Source organism: Lepidochelys olivacea (genome assembly GCF_965140295.1).
Source record: "Lepidochelys olivacea isolate rLepOli2 genome assembly, chromosome: 20".
Lineage (NCBI taxonomy): Eukaryota > Metazoa > Chordata > Testudines > Cheloniidae > Lepidochelys > Lepidochelys olivacea.
The window spans coordinates 2,933,533-2,956,811 of record NC_140430.1 but is presented as its reverse complement, the minus strand read 5'-3'; the positions used below and the strand labels follow the sequence as shown (position 1 = coordinate 2,956,811).

The following is a 23,279-nucleotide window of genomic DNA, read 5'->3' as shown; positions in this document are numbered from 1 at the left end:
GGGCGTGAGTGAATCAATGGGAAATATTCTTTATTCGGTGTATGACGGTAGCGCCCGCACCCTCCTCCCCGCTGGGGGTCTCAGTCAGGGACCAGGCCCCCCCCCCCCGCACTGTGCTAGGTGCTGTACCAACACAAAACAAAGAGACGCCCTGTCCCAAGGAGCCGCCAATCTAAGGCAAGAGACATCAGGTGGAGGCAGGCAGTTGGGGCGGTAGAAGGAAACGAGCCCTGGAAGCAAGCTGGCCCAGGGGTGCTTTGCACTGCCTTGGCCCGGGTGTTCGCTGAGCTGCCAACGATTGTAATGGCCAGCTGGGGCTGAAGGCTGTAGCCTCCCCAGTTGCTTTCGAGCTGGCTTTCCCCAGCTGGTGAGAGCCTGCACCTCCCAGCCACCTGCCTGGGAAGTGATCTGGCCCTTACCCATTCAACAGAAGGATCCAGTCCCGTTTAAGAAGGAGCTGCCGGGAACTGTGCTCGTCTGCACTGCACGGGGGGGGGAGTTGGCACCAATTCCAGTGCAGATGCCCCCCCGGTGCAGACAGGCAAAGCTGCTCTTTGCAGCTGGGCCCTGCTGGATTTCCCTGCTTCTTCCTCTTCCGCCCCCCTGGGATGCCCCCTGTTTGTCCTTCCCCCTCTTACACGGCCTGGGCTGGGCGGGGCCAAGTCCAGGTCAGCACCCAGTCCGCCAAGGCTGTGGGCAGGTAGGAGAGGGGGATGTAGAGGAACTGGGCGTCCCAGCCCCCGGAGTAGCGGGTACGGGGGTGGCGGGCCGTCAGCGCGTGCTCCATGCAGTCGGTGACCAGGTAGAGATTGGTGCTGGGCTTTGTCAAGAGTGACTCTCTGGTGAGCTTGTAGACTGTAAGCAGACAAGGGGAAGAGGTCAGTCCCATGCCTCCCCCCCAGATTTCAATCCAGAGGGGTTCAGCCCTTTGTGGGAGGGGAGGGAGACTAAGATTTGACCCCTGCGGCTGCAAAGAAATGCTCTGACCGTTACGGTGACTTCCTGAGTCTGCAGGCAGCCTGCGTCAATAGCTCGGCCCCAATTCAGATCATTGGCGGGTTGACTCTTAAACATAACGCCGTCGAGCGCCCCTTTGCGGAAATGTGGCTGTAGTCAGGCAGAGCAGCTCCGGGGTCCCCGTCAGGGGAGACGAGGGGACAGATTGTGTATGGGCTGCCTGGCTTCTCCCCTCTTCCCACCCTCGGGAGCCTGCCCAGAGAGCCCCTGTCTCCCCACGGCGCCAGAAGAGCTCTCACGGCTGTCGAAGTAACACTGCCCGTAGCTCTCCTTGACTTCGGGGCGGGCATGGCGCCAGCTCTCCTCCAGGCACTCCAGATGGTGCTGGGTATCCGTCATGACCGTGCGGAAATAGCCGGGCTCCACCACGGCGATCTTCACGCCGAAGGGCCGGAGCTCGCGCCTGGAACGGAACGAGCCCGTCACCGCCCGCCACCGGGCGCCGCCGATTTCGGGAGCCCCCCCCCCCAGCTCCCCCTTTGGGAACAAGGCCCAATGCTTCTGGAGTGGGGCCCCTTAAAATCAAAGCACCTGGAAATCAGTGGCCAGGGACAGGTTTCCCAAAGGACTAAGGATTTGGGGGCCCGACGGGGGACCCTCAAAGGAGCCTGCTCCCCTGAGGGCGGGCGCAAAGGATCATCTCTGCGACTCAGGCTCTTTTAAGGGGTTTCAGGGCAGGCCGTCAAAAGTTGTGGGCCCCAAATTTGCTTTAGAAACTCCTAGCCCTGGGCCTCTCTGCACTTGGCCATTTCTGGGCTGATCTGGGGCCAAGGTGGGGCAGGGGAGCCGGCGGCTCTCGCAGGTACCTGAGGCTGTCGGAGAACGCCTCCACGCCATACTTAGAAGGGCAGTAGCCCCCTCCGTAGAAGGCCAGCCGGCCCAGGATACTAGCCACGTTGACGACCCGGCCCCTGGCTTGCTTCACCAGGGGCAGGACGCTGAGGGTCACCTCGATCAGGCCGATCAGGTTCACGTCCAGCACCTTGACGAAGTCGTCCTTGGTCAGCCACTCGTTGGGGGCCAGGGAGCCGATGATCCCCGCATTGTTCACCAGGCCCCACAGCCCTGGGAAAGGGACAGCGAATGAGCACGGCGGGAGGCTGTTCCCCTTCGATCTGAAATCTCCTAACAGCACCAACGTCCATCCACACCTGGCAATTAAACCAACCCCCGTCCTGGCCCCAATCCCCCATGTGTGCCTGGGGCAGCTGCTAAAGGGCCATTTCTCTGGGCGTGGGCCGGGACCGTCTGCAGCGTGCTGAGGTTATCTGGCATCATCCGACATCACTGTGCCTTGAACGCAGCTGCCGACGGGCGCTTCGTCCTTGGCGGAGAAGAACTGGTGCATTGAAACTGGAGCTAGGGGACAGCAGGACACCCAGCCCCCCACCCTCTAAGCCACTAGACCCCAGGAGTCCTGGCTCGCAGCTTCCATTGCTCTAACCACTAGCCCCCCCCTTCTTCCCCAGGGATAGGAATAGACCCCAGGAGTCCTGGCTCGCAGCTTCCATTGCTCTAACCACTAGCCCCCCCCTTCTTCCCCAGGGATAGGAATAGAACCCAGGAGTCCTGGCTCCCAGCGCTCACTGCTCTAACCACTAGACCCCACTCCCTCCCCCCAGGATGGGAATAGAACCTAGGAGTCCTGGCTCCCAGCCCCCCCTACTCTAAGCCACTAGACCCCACACCCCTCCCAGAGATGGGAATAGAACCCAGGAGTCCTGGCTCCCAGCGCTTGCTGCTCTAACCACTAGACCCCACTCCCTCCCCCCAGGATGTGAATAGAACCCAGGAGTCCTGGCTCCCAGCCCCCCCTACTCTAAGCCACTAGACCCCACACCCCTCCCAGAGATGGGAATAGAACCCAGGAGTCCTGGCTCCCAGCGCTTGCTGCTCTAACCACTAGACCCCACTCCCTCCCCCCAGGATGTGAATAGAACCCAGGAGTCCTAGCTCCCAACCCTTCACTCCTTTCCTGGCTGTCGCATTAGCATAGCCCCAGCCTGTGTGAGCTCAGAGCTGCCCCTGGCAAAGGAGCAGGTGGGATTCAGGGGCCCCACCTTTGTCCCCGACTTGTTCCTTCACCCAGGCGGTGGCCGCAGCGATGCTGTCGGTGCGGGTGACGTCCAGGATCACCGTTTGCAGCCGCTCCGAGGTCGCCTTCTTCAGCTGCTCCGCGCCCTGCTGGCTGAGGCAAGCCGCCAGCACCCGCAGGCCCCGCATGTCCAGGTGCTTGGCCAGCAGGTGCCCGAAGCCGGAGTCGCAGCCGGTGATCAGGACGTATTTCTCTCGGAGGTTCTGCACCGCCTGCTGCTCCCGATACCATCGGTGCAGGAAGTACAGCCCCAGCAGGGCGGCCAGGTACAGCCACATCCTCCCGCACTGCAAACAAACCAACCAGCCAGATGGGGCAAGACTTGCGCTGAAATGCAGCCAGCTCTGGGGTGGGTCAGAGCAGCCGCTTAACAGCGCAGAGCACTGAAGGAGTGCGTAGAAGCCTGCCTGCAGCGGCCACAGGATTCATGAGCACCACGGCCCAACGCATCTAACACAAGTGGGACTTTAGAAGAGACAGAGCCTGGGGTTTTAGAATTAAACTCCTTATGGACATAAAACCGATTTTCCCGAGCTCTCAGCCCCCCCATGTTCTGAACACGGGTCGTATTTTCAATTGCGCTTAGCAGCCAGCAACTCCCGCTGGGCCGCGGGAGTCTAGGTTTCCCAACAAGCCCTGCTGCCAACACGCCGAGCCCCGCTAAATTCACCAGCCTCAAACGGTAGGAGATCCCAGCTGGGGCCGGTTTACAGCCGCTGGGCACGGAGGTGAACGCCGGGACAAGAGGCCAGCCAGGGGAGAACCCACCCCTTTGATTCGCCCTAGGTAGCAGTTGTGCCGGCCTGCAGACCACGGTTCACGGTCCCTTTGAGATCTGCCCGAGCCAGCAGCCCTGAGCCAGCCCCTGCCCCCTACCCTTCCCTGTATCAATCACGCAGGAGGACACCGGCCCCTTTGCTCCGTCAAGCCTCCAACCAGCTACCTGTGAGCAAGATCTCCGCTTGCCTTGGCTGTCAGCTCCCGCCTGGTCTGCCTGCAGCCTTCGGACTAGATGGACACAACGAAGGTGAAGGACATACCACGCCCCGTGGAGCGGAGCTGGGCAGAGGTCCCGGGCAGGCGTCTGAGCAGTGGATGGGGGCGGCGAATGCATCAACAGAGGAAAGGCCAGGGTGCAAGGTTCTGCCTGTGCATAAACAAGAGGGTTGTGTCAGTTTGTTCTGGCCCCAAAAGGGATTCAGAAAAACCAGCCCGTGAAATCCCAGCGGTGCTGAGTTCCTGGGTGCTCAGACTGGGGGTATCAAAGCCTAGTCTGTAGGCGGGGAAGTGTGGCTGGGCAGGCTGATTAGCTGGAATGGGCGTGGGTTGGATTAAAAGTAATAATTAATGTTTTATGTTGTGGAAAATGTAAGAAAGAACGATTCCAGAACAGACCCCGGATTTGGCGTGACCATTAGAAAGAAAATATGTCTCTCGGCCTGCTGAGTTTGTGCTCGCTGAAAGAGGCCTGCCAATTTGCAACGTCTATGCCCATTTGCAAGGTCTGTGCCAACTGGAGAAAAACATCCAGAGACAAGGAGTTTATTCTAAAAGTAACAAGATAACGGCTGTCCTTGATGGCTGGTACAAACTTTGTTTTCCTATGTGACGAAGTGGGACTGTTCTTAATGTTTCCTCTGAATAGTGTGGGGGTGCCTCAGTTTCCCCTAGGCAGTTCTTAAGTATCTAGGTGGTGGGATAACGGTGTATGATCCTTGCAGAGCCCTAGAGGGCAGGCGTGTGCAGGGGTCTGGACACAGAGAATGGCCGACACCCTGTTTCCTGGCAACTGATGGTCTGGGCCCTTCCCCCCTGCCAGGTGAGAGCTGAAGGGTTGGAGAACAAAGGAATCCGGTGACCTCCTGGCCCGGGACAGGGACAAAACCCAGAGGAGGAGGGGCTGGAGGGAGTTTCAGTTTGGGTCTGGCTGGGGACGAGGAGTGAAGGGCAGAAGGGGTTGTCTGGCTCACTGCCCCCCAAAATGGACCCAGCTGAGGGGTCCTGTTCTCTGCACCTGCAAGCTCTGTGTTAGACCATGTTCCTGTCGTCTAATAAACCTTCTGTTTTACTGGCTGGTTGAGAGTCACGTCTGACTGCGGAGTTCGGGGGCAGGACCCTCTGGCTTCCCTAGGAGCCCGCCTGGGCGGACTTGCTGTGGGAAGCGCACGGAGGGGCAGAGGATGCCGAATGCGCTCCGAGGTCAGACCCAGGAAGGTGGAGCCGGGTGAGCTGTGTGTCCTGCAGACAGGCTGCTCCCAGAGAGAAGACTTCCCCAGAGTCCTGACTGGCTTCATAGGGAGCAGTTCCAGAGCATCGCCCGGGGACCCCGTGACATCCTAAACTCCAGAATAAAATCTGTGAACCCCCCACTCTTGCATGCTTATCTTGTTCATTTCCTTTTAGGGGTAACAAGTGGGATGAGTAGACTTATTGAAGTGTGCCATGGCCTACTGATGTTAGAATGGTTATGTTAAAGGATGGGTAGGTGACAAAATGCAGATGGGACAGGATATACGTTGGAGTGTGAGTGGGATTCTATGTATGATTGAATGAGGAAGGAAAGACTAAAGATTGAGGTGCCAGCCTTAAAATAAGAGCGTTTGGCTGAAGAATACAGTGGACGAGACAGCCTGATAGCCCTGAGGGCATACTTGCCCCAGGGACTGGGGGCTGAAGAACAAGACAACAACATGCTGTCATTCCATCCTTGCTGTGCCATCTGTGTGACTGACTGTCACTTCAAACGTGAGAACAGCATGACGAGGCAAATACAGGAGGATGGATCCCTACAAGAACAGACCCTGAAGAGTGAGGACTTTAGGTCTGATTCTGCAAACCAACTTCCAGGAGCATCAGATGCACATCTGACAAGGCCCTGCTCCCTCCTTGTGTCCAGGCCTCCTGGCCAGTGGCTTGGTACGAGCAACTCTAAGGCTGGTAACTATGATAACAACCTGGCAGAACCCATGTGTGTGTGAATGAATGTGAAATTGGATGGAATGTTATTGCTATAACTGACTGCTACCAGGATTCTTTCTGTGTTCACAGTAAACATGGCATCTGGCCTTTTCCCCTTTAATAAGATCCTGCTCGTTTTTATTTTATTGGTATAACATTTGCCTAGAGAGCGACAGAAGGGAACGCCCAGGATTTTGGTGCTTCTCTGAGATTAGGGCCCCAGTGTGCCCGGAACTGGACGGACCCCCCTCCCAACCAAGATTGGGGCTCCATTGTGACGGGCATTACACAGTCACACACCCCCAACCGAGATGGGGGCCCCATTGTGTCTCGCACTGTGCAACCCCTGCCCCCACATGATGCAATGCACCCCTGTATTCACACCCAGCACGCCATTGTAACCGTCTTTGTACAAGGGACGCCTGGGGAGGTATCGTTTGGAAACTCATCCTTTGCTGGTCAGTAGTGTCCTGACCACATAGGCTTGGCAGCATTGGATGTGAAGCGAGATGCTTTCCCCGCACGATGTGATTTACACACAGTCCAAACCCCACAGCCATGCCCTGGCAGAAGTCAGCAAGCGGGTTTGTCCTGAGCAAAAGACTGTGTGTTTGCCTTAATCTGCATTTAAGCAGTAAACAGAGTCATCAGGTGCAAAAGGGGAAGGAAGGAAACAAAAGGAAACTTGCATGTAAGTACATGCAGGTGAAAAAACCCAGCAGGGAACATCCTTCCACATATATGCTTTGTCCACTGGTTCTCAGCTGGCAATGTTTTTCGGGGATGGGGGGGACATAAATGATAAAAAGGAGGGACAAACACCTCAGGGAATCCCCCCTCTCTCTCCCTACCCATCTCATTCTCTGCAGCTGAGAAGACCAAGGAAACAGCTGTTGGACTCTGGGGGACGGGGCCTGACTTGAAGAGTTCGGTCAGTATGACCGTGCGCTGGAGGCATGTGGTGAGGAACTCCGCTTGTATCGGATACAGGTTGTTAAATTCGGCACTAGGAAGTGTTTTATCTTTATTTTTCTTGTAGCCATTTCTGATTTTTGTATGCCTCGGTGCTCGTACTCACTTCAAGCCTCTTGCTTTGTAGCTAATCAGCTTGTTTTACTGTTTGACCTAACCCAGTGTGTTTACATTGAGGTGTCTGGGTAACGCTGGTTCAGGTGACAAGCTGCTGTATATTATTCCCCTGAAGGAATAAGAGACTTACCGCATTCACCCTGTCCAGGAGGGGGCTGGGCAGCACAGGATGTATGTTTCAGGGGGGATCTGGGACTGGGAGTGTGTCAGGGTCACCCTGCATTGTAACCCAGGCTGGTGAGAGCCAGGGTGCACCTGGCAGGCTGCAGTTACACACACACACCAGGGAGTGACCTGCAGGCTAGTGGCAGGTTGTGAACAGTCCGGGTTGGAGCAAGGTTGCAGGGCAGGGGGCACAGAGCCCCTCACTGGTCTGGATTGCATACTGATCACGGACGCACTGTGCTGGGTGTTGCACAGACCCTTCCCCGCCCGGGGACTGAAATTAGGGGCCCTAATGTGCCAGGCGCTGCACAGACCCCGACCCAGAGCAGGGCCCCATCGTAGTGGGTGCTGGCCAGACACACAGTGAGTGGCCCCTGCCCCCTCGTGCTCCCTGGGATCAGGGTCTCCCACAGACCGTTTCCTCCTGCCCCCCGATAGTTAGAAGCTGGCTCATGCCCTGAAGCAGGAGGATTTGTAATCCGGCCGCAGCATATTGTCCTTGTCACGCAGACCCTAAATCTCTCCCTTGTTCCTACTGGTATTTTTTGAAGATGGGGAGAGGTCGAAATCTGCACTGTCCACGTGAATTTCAGGATCAGCCTTGGACTGTAGTGCAGCTCTTCCCCCAGCAACCAGCCCTCTGTCCTGTGGAATCTCAGCACCTTCCCTATCGCTGGGGAAATGAATAATTAACTGCCCCAAGGTCCAGCAAATATCAACTTTCCCCCAGCGGTTCACCAGCCCGGGGAAGTGCATTCATTCCTGCCTGCCTGTTAGCGAGGGAGGCTGCGCTGAAGGGAGGCCGGGGAACCAGTTTCCGCCTTTGCAGCCCCTGGGAAAGCAGGGACACAATCCACTGGGCCCCAGCCTTCAATCAGTGAATGATTTGTGGAGCCCTCCCTACCCCCACCCCCGTGCAAAGGCTTCATGGCCACAGATAGCAAGGTGAAAACAGCAGGGCTCTGAGCATAGCGAATACCAAGGCAAAGCATAGATAGGTGGGGGGGGGGGCGCAGAGAAGCAATATGGCACTAGAGGAGCGTGGGCCCTGACCCCGTGAGATGGCGAGGATCTCCATGACATGCGATCAGTACAGGGCCTCTGACACACGGCCAGTCCCGTTCCATCCCGCCGCAGCTTCCCCCTGAACGATGCGTGTGCTGGGGGGCGGTGGCTGGGGCGGAGGGCTGTGTATGTGGGGACTAGGGTGACCAGACAGCAAATGTGAAAAATCGGGACGGGGGCAAGGGGTAATAGGAGCCTAGATAAGAAAAAGACCCAAAAATGGGGACTGTCCCTATAAAATCGGGACATCTGGTCGCCCTAGTGGGGACGGGGGTGGCCCTTCTGGGCAGCGAGCCGCCGGGCATCGCAGTCGGGGGGCTGCAGTCTGAGGCGGGACTTGGCTCCTCACGCCACTCGGGGCACTGGCCTTGCCAGGCGGGGGGCTCCGCTGCCCACGGCCCCCAGGGGCTTTGCAAGGCACCGTAGGCAGGGGGCTGGTTTGCACCTCTGGGGGCCCGTGCGGTGACTGGGGCCGCCCTGCATTGCGCTGGAGTCAGAGGGCTCGGGGTGCTGCACCTTGGGGTGCCCGGCGGGGGGGGGGGGCTGCAGCACCTCGGGGTGCCCGGGGAGGGGAGGTGCCCCTGAAGTCAGGGGTTTGCAGGTGGGTTGCGAGGCGCAGCGGCCCCCAGGCTCGCTCTGCAGCCCCCAGGCTCGCTCTGCAATGCGGGCTGGGGGGGGGTTCGCGTCGCGCCCCCGGGGCTGCCGCGGAGCGAGCCCCCCTTCCCCCCCCGGACTACAGCTCCCAGCCGCCCCGCGCCGGCCCCGCCCTGCCCACGTGCGCCGCGCGCGAGCCGGTTCCCGCGCGCGCCGGCCGGTCCCTGCCCCTGCGGCCCGCGGGCCATGGCCGGGTTCGAGCCGGGCTCCCTGCCCGACCTGCTGCCGCTCTACTACCGCCGCCTCTTCCCCCACGGGCCCTACGGGCGCTGGCTCAGCTACGGCGGGGGTGAGCTGGGGGGGCTCCGGCCGCCGGGGGCTCTCGGGGGGTGCACGCAGCGCGCGGGGTGCCCGGGAGATGGGGGGGTGCACGGCGGGGGGTGCCCGGGAGATGGGGGGCGTGCACGGGGGGGGGTGCCCGGGGAGATGGGGGGCGTGCACGGCGGGGGGTGCCCGGGGGGATGGGGGGCGCCCGGGGAGATGGGGGGGTGCACGGGGGGGTGCCCGGGAGATGGGGGGCGTGCACGGGGGGGGGTGTCCGGGGACATGAGGTGTGTGCACGGGGGGGGGTGCCCGGGGAGATGGGGGGCGTGCACGGGGGGGGGTGCCCGGGGGGATGGGGGGCGTGCACGGCGGGGGGTGCCCGGGGAGATGGAGGGCGTGCACGGTGGGGTGCCCGGGGAGATGGGGGGTGCTCGGAGGGGTTCACGCAGGGGGGCGGTGGGGAGGTGCACGGGGAGATGGGGGTGTGTGCACGGGGAGATGAGGAGTGCACGCAGGGGGTGCACGAAAGGAGTGGTGGGGGGTGCATGGCGATATGGGGGTGCACAGGGAGATGGGGGTGCATGCATGGGGGGGACACGTGCACGCTCGGGGAGGGGGAAGCTTGTACCATGGGGGGAAGATGGGGGGAGGGAGCAGGACAGGGAAGTGTAAAAGGAGGGATTCTAAAAGGCCCAGGTCCTGAAGTTGGGACCCTTCGGGGGGGCAGCAGGGAAGGAGCGGATCTAAGGGGTGAGGAGCTGCGTGTGGGGGGAGCCCCAAGCTAAGGGAGCGGGGGGCTGTAGGTCAGGCTTGAGGGCCCTTAGATTGGGGTGTGTGCGCACTCCAGCAGCTCCCTAGGGTGCTCAGACAGTCCCAAGTGCAGCAGCCGTTTCCCTGGCAGTGGTGAAGAATTACTTCCAGCGGCGGGAGTTCTCCTTCACGCTGCGCGATGACATCTACGTGCGGTACCAGTCCTTCAACAGCCCCCAGGAGCTGGAGAAAGAGATGCAGAAAATGAACCCCTATAAGATCGACGTGGGAGCCGTGTATTCGCATCGAGTGAGTCCGGACTGAGAGAGCCAGTATTCGCCGGTCTGGTCTACGCATTAAACGAACATCAGCGTAGTGATGGTGCTCCAGGGCGTCAAAATCCCTCCCCACCCCGAGCCCCTCAGCTCTGCCAGCCTAACCCAAGGTGTAGATTCAGCTTGGTCGAAGGATGAATGCTGAGGGAAGTGGAGTTCCTTGCGTCTACACGATGAGTTTACAGCGGGAGAGCTATGGCACGGTAGCCGTACGATTCTAGCACCCGGAGTGTAGACAGGGCAGGTCACCCAGGTGGCTTATCGTTTTTCTTTATTGATGGAGAAATAGAGGCCCAGAGAGGGGTGTGGTTAAACTGGGAAAAGGGATGACCTTGTAAATTATAGACCTGACCTTGTTCCCAGGTAATATAATGGAAGTGTTGATACGGGACACGATAAATAAAGAATTAAAGCAGGATAATATAATTAATGCCAATTAACAGGGGTTTATGGAAAACAGATCTTGTCAAAGTAGCTTGAGATCTTTTTCCGATGAGACTGCAAGTTTGGTTGATAACGGTCATAGTGTTGATGTAATCCAGCGGTTCTCAACCTTCCCAGACTGCTGTCCCCCTTTCAGGAGTCCGATTTGTCTTGCGCACCCCCAAGTTTCACCTCACTTAAAAACTACTTGCTTACAAAATCAGACAAAAATACAGAAGAGTCACAGCGTCCTATTACCGACAAATGGCTGACTTTCTCATTTGTACCATCTAATTATAAAATAAATCGATTGGAATATAAATATTGTACTAACATTTCAGTGTGCAGTGTACAGAGCAGCATAAACAAGTCATTGTCTGTGTGAAATCGAAGTCTGTCCTGAGTTCGCTAGTGCGTTTTAGGTCACCTGTTGTAAAACGAGGCAACTATCTAGATGAGTTGACGTACCCCCCGGAAGATCCCTGCATTCGCCTGGTTGAGAACCACTGATGTGATCGACTTCTGCAAGGCGTTTGACTTGGTACCACGTGCCATTCTGATTAAGAAACTAGAGCGATGCTAAATCAACATGGCACATATTAAATGGATTCAAAATTGGCTGACTGCCAGGACTCAAACTAATTGTGAATAGGGAATTATCACTGAGAGGGTGCGTTTCTAGCGGGGGTCCCTCAGGAGTTGGTTCTTGACCATGTGTCGCTGAACTGGAAGGAAACGTCGAATCGTCACTAACGAAGTTGGCAGATGACACAGAAAATTGGGAGAAGAGTGAAGAGGACAGGTCACTGACACAGAGCGATCTGGGTTGCTTGGTAAACTGGACGCACGCAAACTGTGTTTTCAGTAGGGACTAATGTAAAGTCGTACACCTAGAAACAAAGACTCCCGGGCCCTCTGCTCTAACCGTTTGACCAGACTAATCCTGAAGCCTGGGATAGAACCCAGGAGTCCTGATTCATATTCTCCATCCCCTGCAGCATCGGACTAGCAGGAGATCCTCGGAGTCCTGACTCCCAGCCCCGCTGCTCTAACCATTTGACCAGTTGTTCTCTATCAGGGGTAGGCAGAGATCTTCCAGGGGGTCCGTCAGCTCATCTAGAGATTTGCCTAGTTTTACAACAGGTGACATAAAAAGCATTCGTGAAGTCAGGACAAACTACAATTTCATACAGACAATGACTTGCTGATACTGCTCTGTACACGGAAATGTCAGGACAGTATTTATATTCCTGTCGATTTATTTTATAATTAGATGGTACAAATGAGAAAGGAAGCAGTTTTTCAGTAACGGTGGGGCTGTGACACTTTTGTGTTTTTATGTCTGATTTTGTAAGCAAGTAATTTTAAGTGAGGTGAAACTTGGGGGTACGCAAGACAAATCGGACTCCTGAAAGGGGGGACAGCGGTCTGGAAACGTTGAGAGCCCCTGCATTTGACGACGCTGCCCTCCCAGAGCAGGGACTAGAGCCCAGGAATCTTGACTCCCGGTCTGGTGCGGGAAGTGCCATTTGTGTGGCAGGATCCCTGGTGCGGTGCAGGGTCTGCGAGACGCTGCTTGCTCCCCGCCAACCGAGGGAGAGAGCTGGACGAGGTGCTAGCCTGGGGCTGGGAGCACATTGCAAAATCCCCTGTAGCAGCCGCCGCGGCGAGGGCTGGTGGCCAGACCGATCTCCGTTGCCTTGTAATGCAGCGATTCTGGTGGCACGTGAACGCAACGCTGCTGGCTTAGCAGGTCCCGTGGAGGGATCCCCGGCCAAACCGGCGGTCGCCCGCGTGGGCCCCACGGCCATCGAAACTGACCGGTTCTTCCCCTTCTGCAGCCAAGCCAGTGCAACGCCGTGCACCGGGGCGCCTTCCAGGCTCAGGAGAAGGAGCTGGTGTTCGACATAGACATGACGGATTACGACGACGTCCGGAGCTGCTGCAGGTATTTGCTCTTGCCAGTCGCTCCTAGAGAGCCCCAGTGTGGCACAGACATGTTATGAGACAGTCCCTGCCCCAACCTACTTGCAGTCTAAAGAGATGAAGCAGACAAAGGAACCCCATGTTACAGATGGGGAAACTGAGGCACGGGGTCAGGCCAAGGTCACAAAGGCGCTGCCCCAGAGAGTTCCCACCCTGGCTATGAGCAAGGGGTAGGCAACTGGGCGTGGTTCTGACAGCAGGACCCTGTGGCTGCTTGGTCAGCCGTGCCCGGGTCATGGGGGTTTATACTGTGGAAGGCTCATGCTTACTCTGCCTTGCCTCCGTGCCGCTCTCCTTTCAGCTCCGCTGAGATCTGCTCCAAGTGCTGGACCCTTATGACCATCGCGATCCGGGTCATCGACCGCGCGCTCGTGGGCAAGTACCCGCCGCGCCCCTTGGGGCCCATCACTGCTCTATTGGCCGGTCTGCATGGCACCGTTGGGGCTCGGCCGTTTCCTCCCTAACCGCGTCCCAGAAGTCTGCCGTGGTGCCCCTCTCCCCGCCCCCCCCGCGCTCTCCAGGGAGTCCAATCTCCACCTGGCTGGGAGCCGCCTTGGCAACTCCTATTTGGTGTAAAACGGGACCCATTTCAGCGGCCCCACATGTGGCGGTGGGACCCGCAGAGACCACAGGTCCCAGTGTGCATTGCAGGTCGAGATGGCACACTGCATGCTGGGATATGTAGGCCACATATGTGTTGGCGAGAGCCGTGCGGGGTCCTTTGGCACAGCTTGCGGGCTGCCCGCTCAGCCCGAGGGGTGCTGTTCGCCCTGGGCTCCTGACCAGCTCTGTGTCAGTTATGATGCCGCTCGTTTTAACCCGTTTGCCAACAGGGATATGGGCTAAGCCAGGAGGGGCAAGAGGGCTCGTAGGGCATGTGGGATGCAAAATAAACTGGAGCCTCTCTCGGGTCTGTTTGCAGACTCCAGAACGTAACCCCATGTATCCTGGCCCTCTGTGGGACCCAGGGCGCCCCAGAACTCTGCTCCACAGAGGTTTACCTGTTTCTTGTACGATCCTTCTTGTTTCCAACCCGAGCTCTGCGCTGACTTTGCTCCGTGTCCCCCTCCCCCCCGCAGAGGATTTCGGGGTGAAGCACCGCCTGTGGGTGTATTCGGGCCGGCGAGGCGTCCACTGCTGGGTGTGTGATGATGCCGTCCGGAAGTGGTCGTCCGCCATGCGCTCCGCGACGGTGGAGTATCTCACCCTCGTGAAGGTGCGTGGGAGCCGACGGGGCAGGGGTGGCCTGAGAAACTGGCTGCCTCCCATCTCTCTTCAGAAGCCAGGCCGTGCCGAGCATGGCAACGCAAGTATGGGGCCTGTCGGTCGTAGGTGCTCACCTGGCCCCAGTCACTGCGGTATCAGCAATGGCTTTATCCTCACCCCCTTGAGAGGCAGCCCCTCCTCCCCCCCCATTTGCACAACTGAGGCAGAATGGGTACGTCTACACTGCAAAAAAAAAAAAAAAAAAAAGACCCGCGACAGCGAGCCTGAGGCCGGGTCTGCAGACTCAGGCTTGCAGGGCTCTAACCTTGAGGGCGTCTGTGGTTGGTCCGGAGCATGGACCCCAGCTGGAGCTGTGAGCATTCAGGTCCTCTGCAGATGGTGCCCTCGAGCCAGAATCTCCCACCCCGGTGCCTGGCGCTGGGCTCCTCGCTCAGCGCCTGGTTTCCGGATAAGGGGAGGGGTTGGGCTGTACGAATCGTCTCCTCTTTCGCTTCCCAGGGCGGATCCGAAACCGTAAAGAAGGTGAACCTGACTGACCCCATTCACCCGTTCATCAGGTCAGTTGCCGTGACGCTGGATGGCATCTCATGTACCTCAGTCTGGGTTAGTCGCGTGCCATGCCCTGCTCCGGGGTGCATTGGGCCTGGGTGTCGGTTGTATTCAGACCCCTCTGTGCCGCTTAGAGCAGCTTAAAGGAGGTGAGAATGACTCCCTGGGAGCCCCTCCGCGATGGTGTGGAGCAAGACATAAGGGGCTCTTCATCTGCTCTGCGCCCAGCCCCTGGCATAGCGGGCAGGTGAGGGTGTGACTAGATCGCACTTGAGTTGTGGCTAATCTCTGCTTCCTGAGGGCCACAGGGAGAGGAGTGTATGCTGGAGTAGCCCTGGGGCTGCTCTAACTTAATCAGGAGCCAGGCAGGATCCTGCCTGGTCCCAGAGTACAGCTTAGATCCTCCTCGCCCTACGTGCAGGGAGGAAGTAGCTGAGCGTCAGGCCCGCCATGTGGCGTTAGGGGCATCAGGCTTAAATCCAGGTGTTGTGTTGCCTTCCTCTGCCAAAGCGCATGGCAGCTCGTCAAGCTTCTTAGCTCTCTCATCTTCCCCCACCCACTGTTCCCCCAGCAACTCGCTGAGTCTGGTGGAGCCGTACTTCGAAGAATACGCCCTGGTGGGCCAGGATATCCTGGGCAGCAACGAGAGCTGGGAGAAGGTGGTTGCCCTCGTCCCAGAGCATATCCTTCGGCTGTTCGCAGGGCCTTTCCTAAAGCGCTGCCTCTGGGGATGGGGGCTAGAACTCGAGGGTCCCGGCTCTTGGAGTCTCCCGAGACAGAGGCTCTGCATGCGGGATGCGCCGAGTGCCTTCAGCTCGGCTCTAGGGGCAACATCTGTCAAGGGAGCCGAGAAACGGTTATCGGGCAGTGAAATCAACGGGCCAAGCCTGTAATTCGCGGGAGCTACCGCCTGGGGGGCTGCCCATCGATCGCAGTAGAGTGACCCCAGTTTCCACCTGCTGGGCTCTGGGCCACAGAGTCCTGTCCTGCCTTCACAGAGCGCACCTGGTCCAATCTCGGTCAGGGCTTCTAGGGGCTGTCGCGTTACACGCATTGTAATAGCCCTGTAGCCGTGTCAGTTGGTCAGGTCTGGGTTTCCTGGGGTATAGCTGCGTTTTCCCCACTTCTCCGAGATGGGAAATGCTTGTGGCGTGCCTTTGGCACAAGAGAAATACAAAGGCGTGTGCGTGGGATTGACGCACAGTGCTGTAAGCTCCTAGGGCCTTTGTCTGTCTCTGAGGGGGGCTTCACAGAGACCCAGTCCCCATGCTACTGCCCTTTGGACAGTGACCCAGCTGTTGCCTTTTGAATATTGGAGCTTCGGTGTTCCCTTGATGGGGAGTTGGCCCCTAGGAGAGCCTTGTTGTAACCCCTTAACAGCTGATCACCGATTCGAGAGAGCCTGCTGCGGGAATTCCCCAAAAAGCGTGATTCGCTCCAGCGCTGGGAGCTCCTGAAAAACAAAATGGATAAATGCAGGGTAAGGAACAGCCCAAGAACGTAGCTGGGGATGGGAGAGAATCGAGGTGCTTTGTGGCTCGTTGGGGACAGTTAGTCTTTGGGCCCGATCCATTGATTGAATATTTTTTCCCCCGTTGGGTTCAGTGCTCTTTGCATCAGGTTCTGGGGTCTGATTTAACTTACTCTCTGCTCCTGCCCCAGCCCTATATGGGCCTCTGCAGTATCCAGATCTGGGCACGCCCCTAGAATAATAACAGTGCCTAGCTCTTATCTGATGCTTTCCATCCGTCAGCCTCAAAGTGCATTACAAAGATTGGTATCGTTCCCTCCCATTTTACTCATGGGGAAACTGAGGCACAGCGAGGTGGTGGGATTTGCCAGTGGCAGAGTCGGGAATAGAATCCAGGCTTCTGAGTCCCAATCCAGCGCTGGGCCCTGTTCGGATGGGGATGCCCTGCCCTGCCAACAGCAGCCCACGGCGAGGGGTATTCCCTGGTGGCTGGTTCGCATCCAGAATCGGGGATGCTGGCTTTACCTGGGGTGGTGACGTCCTTGAATCTCCGGGGTAGGACTCGTTTCCAGCCAGCACAGAGACAGGGAGCGTATGGGGCCTTGTAGCACAAAAGTCGTCCCCAGCCCATGACTGTCCGTCTGCTCCTAGCCCTCCCACGCGGAGTCGGAGATCATGTTGCAGTTCTGCTTCCCCCGGCTGGATATCAACGTCAGCAAGGGAGTCAGCCACTTACTGAAGAGCCCGTTCAGCGTCCACCCCAAAACAGGTCATGCATGCACACCGATGTAGGTCCGGCGGGGCGGGGCGGTCGTGTTATCCCCATTCCGCGGGTAGGGAATCTCGCCAGTGTGAGAAACTCAGCCAGCCGCCTTCCGCCCCGTCGGCAGCCCCCGAAGCCCCTCCTTGTTTCAGACCAGGGTGGGGAGTAAGTTCCCTGCCAGACGCTCCCCTGGCTAATGCAATGGGAGATCCTGGCGCCATGAGCTTCCTTTCGGGCAGAGAGCTGACGGTCAGCTCCTGCCTGCGGACCCAGGTCTCCATGCAGTCCAGAAATCCCCACCGTCTTTACCTTACCTTCCTCATCTCGTACCTCGGCCAGTGTAATTTGCAGGGCCTAATGAGCCCCGTTGCGCTAGGCGCTGTCCAAACACAACCAAAAGACAGTCCCATCCCCTGCCTGGGCTCGTGGTGAGCTGTGACTGCATCTCCCTATGCTAAACTCGCTTCTGTCCCTGTCCCCTCCCTCTCTTCAGCCCTGGCTGTGTGTCTCCACCTGAGACTCGCAGCAAACCGAGGTTGCTAGCTCTTTAGGCCAGGGGCTGTCTAGCTTCTTTCTTGCGCAGCTTCCAGCCCAAGGGGCCCTGACCCCTCATTGTGGCCTCTGGGTGACACAGGAAACACGCCGCTGGTAAGGTGATGCTGGTTTTGCCTCTCCTAGGTCGTGTTTCGGTCCCGATCGATTTGCAGAAGCTGGATCAGTTTGACCCGTTCGCCGTTCCAACCATAAGGTACCAGTGATGGGCCGGGATTGCGGGACCCCTCTCTCCGCACGATGGGGCCTGTCTGGCTGTGTAACACAATCACTTCCGAATGCTGCTTTTCGTTCAGTCTGGGATTCCAGCGTCGACGGGCAGAACCCTTTTGATTTGGGGGGAGATCAGGAAATGGGGAGAGAGAAAATGGGGGACTCCCGGGGGACTCCCAGAGCCCCTGCCCCGTGGGGCAGATGTTCAGCCATCGAGGTGAGCCAGAAGGAGAGGAGACTTCATCCTTCCTAGCATGTGTTGTAATATGAGGATCTTTGGTCAGGGAGAGAGCGCGCACCAGCCACTTGCCAATCCAGGGACCGGGGGGAGACAAAAGAAAGAGACACAGAGCTCCTGGAATGGAGCAGGGGACAGTGGGAGACTCAGCCCCTGGCATGTGGGGGGGCAGGAGGGGAGAATGGAGCCTCCTAATGAGTGCAGAAGCAACAAGCGATCCCCAAGGTATTTATCAGCACAAGGTGGATGGGGCCAGTTGGTTGGTTTTTACACCGCGGGGCAGGGAACCCCTCTCTCGCGTGATCTGTCCGGCGCGGAGTGGGCCGGGTCTGCGCTCCGCGAGTGAGCAGCCGTGCCACGAGGCTGCTCTGTGCTGATCTGTTTGGTGGGGCCGATCGTGGCTACAGGCTAACCAGCGGCATTGGGTAGCCAGCTCTAAGGGACTCTCACTCTGCTTGTTCTTAGCCGCCTCTGTAGTGAACTGGACACGGCTCATGAGGAGGAGGAGGAGGATGGAGAGAAGGAAAACGAGGCGGAGCCAGTGCCCAAGCGTCACACCAGGGGTGAGTGGCTGGAGGCAGTCGTCCCGAAAGATGCTGCTTTTATTAAAACACGTTAATATGGGACCACGGAAGAGAGCGTGGTCTAGGAGACAGGAGACCTGGGTTCTGTGCCTTGCTCTGTGCCCATGGGCAAGGCACTTTGCCGTGTTCTGCCTCAGTTTCCCCTCCCAGCCTCTCTCATCTGTTTAGCTTGCAAGCTCTCCAGGACCGGGGCTGTCTCTTGCTGTGTGTCTGTGCAGCGCCTGGCCCGGTGGGGCCCGAACTTCGCTGGTGGTGCTGTAGAACAAAGAATATTCTAACAACTGAGGTCAGGCATGGCAGCTCCGTCTGGGCGCGGGGGAGACTAGCTTACGTATTGACCCAGCGGTCAGTCTTGCAAGTTGATACCCCTCTTTCCTAGTCAGTATTTCCGGTCCCCAGAGCGGCCTCAACCAGGTTCCCCATGTTCCTAGAGCCACTTGTCAACCAAGGGGCTGGCTCAGTTTCATGCAACGGCCGGAGCTGCTCCAGGGCGCACAGCACAGAGGTCTTCAGCTCGCGAAGGGGAGGAAAGAGGCACCCCCTGGAAATTGCTGCACCCGAAAAATGAGCTTCCAAAGTAGAACAAAAAGTGCCCCCAGCTTTAGAATTTTTCCCAACCCTAGCGGCAAACTCCCAGACGTGTGAATTAACTGCTGCAGAGCCCAGTGGCATTTTAATAAGAATTAACCCCTTTCTCTTCTACAGCGCTTTTCACATTATCCCCTGTTTTACAGATAGGGAAACTGAGGTACACACAGGGGAAGTCACTCCAGCAGGGCCAGAAATTGAACTCAGGTCTCCCGAGTCACAAGCCTGTGCACTAGCCTCTAGGCAACACTGCCATTCTGCAGTGGCAGCATCCCACTGCAGCAGTGTGAGCAATGCTGGGGGGGTGGAATTTTCCCTGTACACCTGACACAGTAAACCAGCGCTGAAACTACGAAGGCTAAGTTATGATACAGGCCTGGACGGAGGTTGAATTCACGTCCCCTCTTGATACAGCCAGCCTTGAGAGCCCAGGTGTGAGGGATTGTAACATGGGGCTCTCAGGGCTTTCCATACAGGAGGAAGTGGGGCTGCATGGCAGGATCTCCCGCATCATGCTCTGTACGGCCAGCAGATCCTTTGCACATGTCTCTCTTTGTCCCTTAGACTACAAGAAAACCAGCTTGGCTTCTTACGTGAGAGTCTTCGAACGGTTCGTGGAGGAAATGGAGAAGTCTCGCAAAGGGGAGCTTCTCAGGAAGAGCGGTAGGGGCCAAGGAGGGGACTGGGTGGGGCTTTTCCTCTTCCAGGCTGCTTGAAACCTTTCAGGGCTCTCCCTTCCCTGCAGAAATGTGGTCCTGACTTCTAAGCGTGGGAGGGCGATACTGTCCAATGGTCAGTGCACAGCTGCCTGGGTTCTATTTCAGCTGTGTCACCCTGAAAAGTGACTTCAGCTCCCCTTAGGTTGTGTCCTCCCTGCAGATAAAAGGGGTGTTCTTCACTCAGGTTAATCCAGCGCTGAAGACATGGCAACTCTGCTCTTAACTCGGGTTAGCTGCTGTGAACAATTTGGGACTGAGATGCGGCAGAACACCGAGCATAGCATGGCCCTGATTTCAGCCGAAGCCTCTGAGCTCTGCTGTAATACAAATAGTTAATAACAAAGACCCAGGGACCTGCACATGGTGGCTGAAGTGACTACGGACGGACAGTCTTAGGGATGAACTGCATTGCTCTGTTCAATGAGAACGTAACCAAGAAGGTTGTGTGTCTTAATGCCCGCAAACTTCCGCTTACTGCAGCCATACTCAGACCGGGTAGCTCTTCGCAGCACGTGATATTAAAACACTATGATTTAATTATTAGCCCATCAGGGTGCTTTTACTGTGTTATAACTGATTGTAGTTGATCAAATAATAATACCTAGTCAGTGATTTTGCTGTGAGAATAATATATACGTTCAATATTTCCCCATCATTCTGTTAAAAATATGAATATAGAGCACCCATCATCAATGAAACAATGAATTCACATGCTGGTGGCTCTGCTGGGGAATGCTGAGCGCTAATTTGGCTCCTGAACTGCTGCGATCTGAGAATCACTGGCTTGGAGGAAAAGAAAGGCAGACGTATAATAAGCCACAGGTGCAGCTTTCTCTGGTGCATAAGATCCTGTGTTTCTTTCCTTTAGATTTACAAGGAGATTTCTGAGGATTCTGGCGTCTCCGGGGGGAAAATCTACGTCTGGTAAGTCCAGCCAGCCGTTACAAGAGCTCTGATCAGGACAGCGGACTATTGTAGTTCCCTTATTCTTCTTGGCATTAAAGGCTTTACCCAGCAGACTTCCAACAAAGAGAAACCCAACTGGTCTCGCCTAGTGGAGGAAGAGGATGTTCATTTTGCAGGGGCCAGCGTGAGCCTGGGCTTGGAGCACGCGCTGGGAGAAGGCCACACCGTGGATTGTTGGCAAGAAATTAGAACTGCTTCCTTCTGCGCGAGGCAAGGAGATGGGGCATGAGCTGATGTCAATTCCTCCCCTTGTCTGCACACAGCAGGTGGCTTAACCCACCCAGCCCTGTTTGTCGGCACAAGGGCAAGGTGGAATTTTACCTGCCTGACCAAGAGCCATTGGTAAAGTGGGAATTAGGAGCAGGGGGATCCCAGCTGGCTGATTCAAGAGGAAGGGAGGAAGTCTCATCGGCTGATAGATTCCAAGGGCACCAGGGATCTGGAATTGGCACCTGGCTGGTGCCTGCAAAAATGACCTGCGGGTTTTCTTTCTATCAGGGTAACTCTGCTGAGACTGAAGCTGATCCTTCAACCCGGGGGCAGGCAGTGGAGATTGTGTCTAGATTGCTGTCCTTTGCCAGCACAGAAGGAAAGAGCACCCTGTGCTCTGGGGCAAACCATTATTAATGGAAGAAGCTGCCTGACAGCCCCAGATGCATGAGATTGGACCATTGTATTCGTCATTTCTAAGCAATGGTTCCCCAGGCCCAGCTCTTCCAGATTTTGACCTCGACTGACTTATTCCAGACATCAAAGGCTACTCCAATTGTCCCTCTTCCTGCTTAACTGTTCCCTTCTGGCTGCAGCCTGTGTAGTCCTCTCCCTGCTGTGGGATTTAATTCACAAGCTCTTTATCTCGGAGTGTCGAATGACTCCAGGCAGCCTGGGTCTGATGGCCCAGTAGGAGGCGGTCTGTGCATCCTTCTTTTGTACTTTTTTATGCACAAAGAAAACTATTAAAGGGTTCTGTTGAAGACGGTCTGTCTTTCTGGTGGTGGTTGTGCTGTGGGCTGCTAGTTGGGTTCACGGGGCGTGGTTGGGAAGTTATCCAGTGATCTGAAAAGATTACTAGACCCCCATGTCTCAGGGGAAAGAGCAGAGGTGGGATTACAGCTAGGTGCAGGACTGGAAAGGTCTGAGGGATACAGTGAGTGACAGGTATTTGGGTCCCTGGCTCTTCCGTTTAGTTTGTTGCTCTCTCTTTGTGTTTTAATGCGTGAGGTTAGTTAGTGAAGTAAAGAAACAAACATGACTCAGGAGTGGGATAAAGTGCAAACCCTCTGCAAGTATCCCCTCGCCACTCCAGTTCTCCCAGAGCCCTTTGGCCTTAAAGGTTCATGGTCAGATAGTTTAGGTGCAGGGGTTAGCTGTTTGTGGTTTTTCTTTTTTAGCCCTCTCCTTTTCTAGGCAGCCAGTCATTTAAAGTCATTGCTAGGCAAATCAATTTGCAAGAGTGCCCCCTGTTGACCTTCAAGGGGCAGTATCCACATTTTCTGAAATTGACCCAAAAGTTATTCCAGACCAGGCACCATCCCCCTGCTGGCATCTGTGGGTTTAAAATCACATTTTGTTTTTCATAGATGTTAAGGCCTGTTAGAACATCTCAGCTGACCCCCTGTATAATACAGGCCAGAGAATTTCACCCAATGACTTCTGCATTGAGTCCCCTAACAAGTGTTTGTCTAAAGCACATCTTCCAGCAAGTGGCCCACTCTTAATTTGAAGACCCCCAAGAGATGGAAAATCCACGATTCCCCTTGGAAGTTTGTTCCAGTAGTTAATCACCTTCACTGTTAAAAACCTGTGCCTTATTTCTCCCTTGAATTTGTCTGACTTTAGCTTCCAGCCATCGGTTCTTGCTCTGCCTTTTTCCTCTAGATTAAAGAGCCCTGCAGTATCCGGGATTTTGCCTCTGTGAAGGTATTTATACACTGTGTTCAAATCGCCTCTTAGGCCTCCTCTTGATAAGTTGAACACTTTTAATGGCTTTGAATGATTTTAACTCTCTCCTGCGCTGCGTGAAAGCCCCGCACAAATACAAAGAGGAAACTAGGTGACGGCAAGTGGAAATGGTAATGGTGACTATGAGATGCTTGTAAATTGGGCCTGCATCCTGCAGATAGATGATTGCGTGCGTGCTTAACTTCACACATGGAAGTTGTCCTGCTGAAACGCGGCAGAATTTAGTCACGTTGCTTAATGTACCAGTGATGAGCGTGATGTAAGAACCTCTCTAGACTAGAAATCAATATGACTCTATACGGACATGGGGATCTAGCTTTTTGGTTCCAGTTGCAAGATTGGAGCTTTCAATTGGGAACACACTGCAGGGCAGAGACCTCCCCTGCCTGTAGCTCTGTACAGCTCCTAGTACAAGTTGGGCACAAATTGGAAGAGAGAATGATTTTACTCTCATGCATCCCTCTTACAGGAATCTGAGAGATTGTGTTTCCTAGTGGATAGAGCACCACACTGGGAATCAGGAGACTTGGGTTCTGTTCCCAGTTCAGTGGGGCAAGTCACTTCACCTCCCTATACCTCAGTTTCCCCATCTTTAAAATGGGGATAATGATAGTAGATCCCAAAGGGAGGTCATTGATAAGAGCTA

The 23,279-nt window shown here is 56.3% G+C and overlaps 2 protein-coding genes across 2 annotated transcripts; one reads left to right on the top strand and one right to left on the bottom strand.

Annotated features, from left to right (window-relative positions):
- Positions 1-5: 5 nt before the first annotated feature.
- On the bottom strand, positions 6-4,241 carry LOC311510774 (17-beta-hydroxysteroid dehydrogenase type 6-like). Its single transcript, XM_084610746.1, has 5 exons — positions 4,056-4,241; positions 3,078-3,399; positions 1,824-2,082; positions 1,257-1,420; positions 6-855 (listed from the first exon to the last, which is right to left on the bottom strand). The coding sequence occupies exons 1-5, from the start codon at positions 4,224-4,226 to the stop codon at positions 635-637; spliced, it is 1,137 nt and encodes a 378-aa protein (XP_084466872.1). The 5' UTR covers positions 4,227-4,241; the 3' UTR covers positions 6-634.
- Positions 4,242-9,172: 4,931 nt separating this feature from the next.
- Positions 9,173-21,645, top strand: PRIM1 (DNA primase subunit 1). The gene is made up of 14 exons (XM_084610260.1): positions 9,173-9,332; positions 10,209-10,366; positions 12,657-12,763; positions 13,103-13,176; positions 13,881-14,017; positions 14,527-14,585; positions 15,149-15,258; positions 15,966-16,057; positions 16,700-16,817; positions 17,490-17,559; positions 18,280-18,377; positions 19,551-19,649; positions 20,574-20,629; positions 21,170-21,645. Exons 1-13 carry the CDS (start codon positions 9,230-9,232, stop codon positions 20,591-20,593), a joined length of 1,245 nt encoding a protein of 414 aa, XP_084466386.1. The 5' UTR covers positions 9,173-9,229; the 3' UTR covers positions 20,594-20,629; positions 21,170-21,645.
- The last annotated feature ends 1,634 nt before the right edge of the window (positions 21,646-23,279 follow it).